This window comes from Mus caroli, chromosome 1, assembly GCF_900094665.2.
Source record: "Mus caroli chromosome 1, CAROLI_EIJ_v1.1, whole genome shotgun sequence".
NCBI lineage: Eukaryota > Metazoa > Chordata > Mammalia > Rodentia > Muridae > Mus > Mus caroli.
In genome coordinates, this window is record NC_034570.1 from 147,573,487 (window position 1) to 147,578,583 (window position 5,097).

Genomic DNA, 5,097 nt, shown 5'->3' on the forward strand with positions numbered 1-5,097 from the left:
AAAAAAAAAAGAAATCTAAAGCTTAAGCTGAAGTAGAGAATACATGTTTTTAACTGCACTGTCTCACCACAGCAGAACTATTTAAAACATAGACCTTGTTGTCCTCACTTGTCATACAGAAAGTTTATTAGCCTGAAGCCTAACATAATTTACTTACTTTTAGAAGAAACTATTTTTATGCAAATAAAAGGATCTGTTTTATCTGATAGATATTTGCACACTGCTTCCAGTGAATTACAGTAGGTGTCTCTGGATACACAGTTACAAATACACTAACCACAGACACATGAGACATTTAAGAAATATGGTTTTAATATAACAAGTAAACACACAAACAATCTGTCTCAGGGAAGAAAAACTATGAACAAATTTATACAAGAAAATGAGTTGTTTTTTTAAGTTATAGTTTCAAAAATAACTCCCATCTGTTTATAGAAAAAGGATTTGTTAAAAATACAGTATTTAAAATATATCTTAAAGATGAAATTTCTTTTCTATGTGGAAGAAAGGGAAACACAGGAAGAAGGAAAAATCCCATGTGTAAAATCTGACTCAGGCAAGCTGTAACAGAAGTGGGAAACGCCAACTGCTTATGAAACATCAACAGAAGTGATATTCTCTCAACAGAATGTTAAATCTCAAACAGTAGTAATGGGAATTAAGTCCACTAGACAGAAAATCTGGAGGGCTGGGAAGATGGTTTGGTGACCTGACACCCTCTTCTATCCTCCGAGGGAATTTGCACTCATGAGGAATACACACATGCATGCACACACTTCATAACAACTCCTAAAATGAAAGAATACTAATTACTACTAAATTTTAGTTAACTGAATCAGGAAAAACCAAACAGCAAACTCAGGGCAGGCATGGAGGCGCACGGCTATAACCCAAGCACTGGAAGAGAAGAGGCAGGGAGATCCTTGACTACACTGGGCTTGAGGTGAGCCGGGCTCCGTAAGATGTGGCATTTGTAAGTAAAACAAAACATTTTTTGACCAAATTTCACCCCTTCAGTGTGGGCAAGATCTATGACTTGCTTCTAATGAAGAGACTATGCAAAACAGGGATGGTATGACTTCTGTGAGTGTATCATGTAAGTTTATAATTTCGAGTTTGCTGGCTGACAGAACAGTGTGGTGCCCAAAGCCACTCAAGTAAACAAAACAACAGCAAAAATCTATCTTTACACAGGAAGCTATGAAACTGTTCTGCTATTGACAGATGTCAGGAAAGGGGTTGTCAGGCTTGCTGGTTAAGACTATTAAAGATCAATACAGTCAGGGGATTGAGGAATTAAACAGTATTCTTCTCTACCACTGTAAGAAAAACTAAAAAGAGTAGGAAATACTATAATTTTTAAGCAAAGTACTTAAGATCTATATACAAAGCAATAAAATAAAATGATGAGGAAAAAATAAATTCACAACACATGAATGCAAGAACTGACTTCCTCCTTTGGTCTTAACGTCCATTTAAACTCTAAACTACATCAGCAATGCAAACCCTTTCTATTGCTCTCCAAACGGTGGTTATATTCTCCAACAGTGTTAAAGCCAAGGTCTCCAAGGTACCTATGATGCAATTAACACGTGAATGATAAAAATTTAGTTTAAAAAACAAAAGGTCAGGCACATAGCTCATTTCCTTTAGTCCTAGCACTTGGGAGGTTCAAACAGGCAGACTGCTGGGAGTTTGAGGTCAGCACGGTCTACAAAGTGACTTCTAGGCCAGCCAAGGTTATACTGTGAGACTCTGTTTCAAAACAAATTAATAAGCACAAACCCTTAGAAATGGCTCTGTGGGTAAGGGAGCTTGCTCTCTAAGCATGAGGTTCTAAGTGTGACTACCCAGTGCCCGCCTTGTCTCATGGCAATAAGGCAAAAGGTGGCAGAAAAAGACACCCAATGACCTGTTCCAGCCTCCACATGCACACACCCAGGCATGTGAGCTTGTACACTAATATGCAAACACCACACACAAACAAATAATAGTCCTCAGAAAAATAAGCTATATATTCTTCTTGGATTATAAAGAATCTTATTTAAATATAAATACATATGTACATTTTATACAACATGAAAGTCAAAGGGGGACTAGTAAGTGAGAGGGTAAGATATCTATAGAGAAGGGAGAGCTGGACAGTGGTGGTGCACACCTTTCATTCCAGCACTCAGGAGGCAGAGGCAGGGGGATCTTGAGTTCAAGACCAGCCTGGTCTACAGACCAAGTTCCAGGACAGCCAGTTCTACACAGAGAAACCTGCCTTAACAAGAGAGACAGGGAGTTAGGGGGAGGAGAACATAAGAGAAGGTACAATGGGTGGAGAGACAACCCACTGCATGTCTTTCTCATATACAGAGAACCTAGGTGTGTGTGTGTGTGTGTGTGTGTGTGTGTGTGTGTGTATTCAAAGCTGAAGAATAGTATTTGAGAATACTATTTGTAAGGAGAAGGAAACTAGCAAGTGGGTGAAGAGGGAGGGGAACAAATATGACCAAGGTACAAAGACGTAACAATAAAATCTATTATTGTGTCTGATAAATAAGAAAGAGTAGTTGAAGACAAGCTGTAGAAGTGGCCTAGTCCTTTGCTCACATTGATTGTAAAAATGTAACCAAACGTAATCTTTAGACATTTAGAAAACAGGTAAGAAACTTTACAACACGGTGTTACATCTCACCTCGGAAATAGTGGCTGCGATATTAACATTGCTTGCCTGCCCGTTCATTAGGTCCATGCTTTCCTCATCAGCCCCTGAGCCTACAGTAACAGCAACAGAGGTCTGATTACTTCATGTCCAAGGCCACAAATACATCATTCCTGTTGGAAAAAAACAAAGAAGAAATTAAAATGTGTGTCTTTCTAAGTTCAAGAAAACCACCATGCCACTGGTGCACTAGGGAGAGGCTGTGATTGTGCTGAGGTCTTCATTTTAGCCAAGTCACTGTGTCCCAAGGATCAGGATTGCAATGGTGCCAGTACTCGCTACGATTAGTCTTCATAGGTGAAATAAAACTATGACTTTCCCCACTAAGTGATACCGTGAGGGAAAGAATTAGACTGCACAGTATTTTTAGTTTAAACTAAATAACAAGCATTTAAAATGTGGCAAAGTAATACATCCCCCAGCTCAGTTTCCCAGATTTAGATGCAACCTCTAGGTTAACAATGCAGAAGAGACTTGCCTTTATTATTCCCCTACCAAGACACCACTAACACTTAAAAATATAAGACATGTACAAAAGAACAATGCAAGACGTGTCCATATGTGTGGAGGGATTAAGGTTTGTTGAATACCCTCAATCCATTATCCCACTGAAAACACGAGTTAAGGGAAAATACTGTACTCACGCTCTGACAAAAAAAAATGCCACTGCTATTCCCTGGCACAGAGAATAGCCTCTGGGGCAGCATCGGGCAGGTGAGGACAGAGAACCGTGACTCAAGACATCTAAGATGCTAGCCAGGCATTCTTTCCATTAACACCATTCTTCCTTTCTACCTTAAAATCACAGTGTTCACTGATTTTACTGTCTTTCCTAAATAACATAGTATAATTTCTTCTTTTCCGTAAAATAACAGGAAAACAGACTTTAAGTTCATTTCCAAATTTAAATACCTATTTTTATCATAAAAGAAACTGTAAGTTGGGTATTCTAGACTATTTACCATACAGAATAAGTATAAACTCTACCAAGTCTATTATACCCTTTCTCTACAAAGCTCAGGCTCTGTTGGACCTAGCGATGCAAGCCTGCAATCCCAGCTAGGCAGGGGTCTTAAGGCAAGATGATCACAAACTCAAGGGCAGACTAGACAACTTATTAGAGGGAGAGGGAAGGCTGGGGATCCAGCTCTGTAGTAGAATGTGTATGTCTAAGGATCTAGGCTCAATTCCCAGTACAGACTCCCCTCCAACTCCCAAAGAAATCAAGACTGCTTATAGTCTGCATACCAACACAACAAGTCAACTTTTCTGTACTGTCTCCTTATGTACAAAATGTGCAACAATGAGTATCTACTTCCCAGAGCTGTGCTGAAGAAAACTGAGCTAAGATGCACTTGCATATGGTAAATATGCCTCTGTAGCAATGCAGTGAGGGTGCAGATGTTTTCATTATCTACTTAATGAACATAAAGTTTAAATGTAATAGTCTTCTAAATAAAGAAAAAAAGACAAAAACTGTTTAAATACACTGCTGGCACTCAGAGTATATCTGGTGAGTGTCATGAGAATCCTACACAGAAAGAGTGAGTGTTCCTCAGACAGACCAAAACATGTTCCTGGGGTTTCAAAAGCTCCAAAATGATAACTGCTGACAGCAACTTTCAAGCCATGCTAAATTTCTAAACTAAATACATTTGAATTAATAGGATTTAGGAACCATTTACAGAGTCAGTATGGCAATAAAGAGCACGAAACTTCCTTCCAGCTCACACTATCGCACCACACAGGCCACTGCTAGGATGAGGCTGATGATGCTTGCTCTCTAAAAGAACAGCTTGTGCTGGGTACGGTGAGCCACACCTGTTACCCGGACCCTAGGAGCCCAAGAGCAGCCTAAGCTACACAGAAAGTTCCAGGCCAGCCCCGGCTTCACAGTGAGACCCAATCGTAAACAAGTAAGTATTTAAAAACCCAGCTTTATAATGCATTATGCATTAATACAATTCAATCTTGTTTCCTTTACCTGCTTTCAACTTTACTCCTGGTACAGAAGGGGGTAGTTTTGAAACCGCACCTTACTCTGCAAACCAGACTGGTCTAGAACTTACTAGAGCCTAAGGTGATCTAATATTTTCTGGCAATAGCACTCATTTTGTAATAAAATGTTTTCAAGTGATTTCCTACACTGTGACATAGAACAAGAATCCATAAATCTAGAGAGCCCCCTAGTGTTAAGAAAAAGATTTTTATTTAATTGTAAAAAAGATTGTATCTTTAACCTACATGTTAGATATATAAATTTTATTACTATTTACTGAATAGAGGTAATACAGACTAAAAATAAGCGTCAATACACTTGAATAAGGTTTTTTTTTTTGCTTGCTTTCAATCTGTGTGTGTGTGTGTGTGTGTGTGTGTGTGTGTGT

At 38.9% G+C, this 5,097-nt stretch overlaps 1 protein-coding gene across 5 annotated transcripts in view; it reads right to left on the reverse strand.

Moving 5' to 3' along the window:
* The window catches only part of Ralgps2 (Ral GEF with PH domain and SH3 binding motif 2), a 136,565-nt gene that overhangs the window by 102,447 nt on the left and 29,021 nt on the right, over window positions 1-5,097 (reverse strand). For all 5 annotated transcript variants that reach the window (XR_003836002.1, XM_021173203.1, XM_021173192.1 and 2 more), the window contains exon 2: window positions 2,684-2,823. Coding sequence is in view for 3 of the 5 variants with exons in the window: in XM_021173203.1 (XP_021028862.1) it covers window positions 2,684-2,740 (57 nt within the window). In the remaining 2 variants the exon portion in view is untranslated. The remainder of the gene's footprint in view (window positions 1-2,683; window positions 2,824-5,097) is intronic.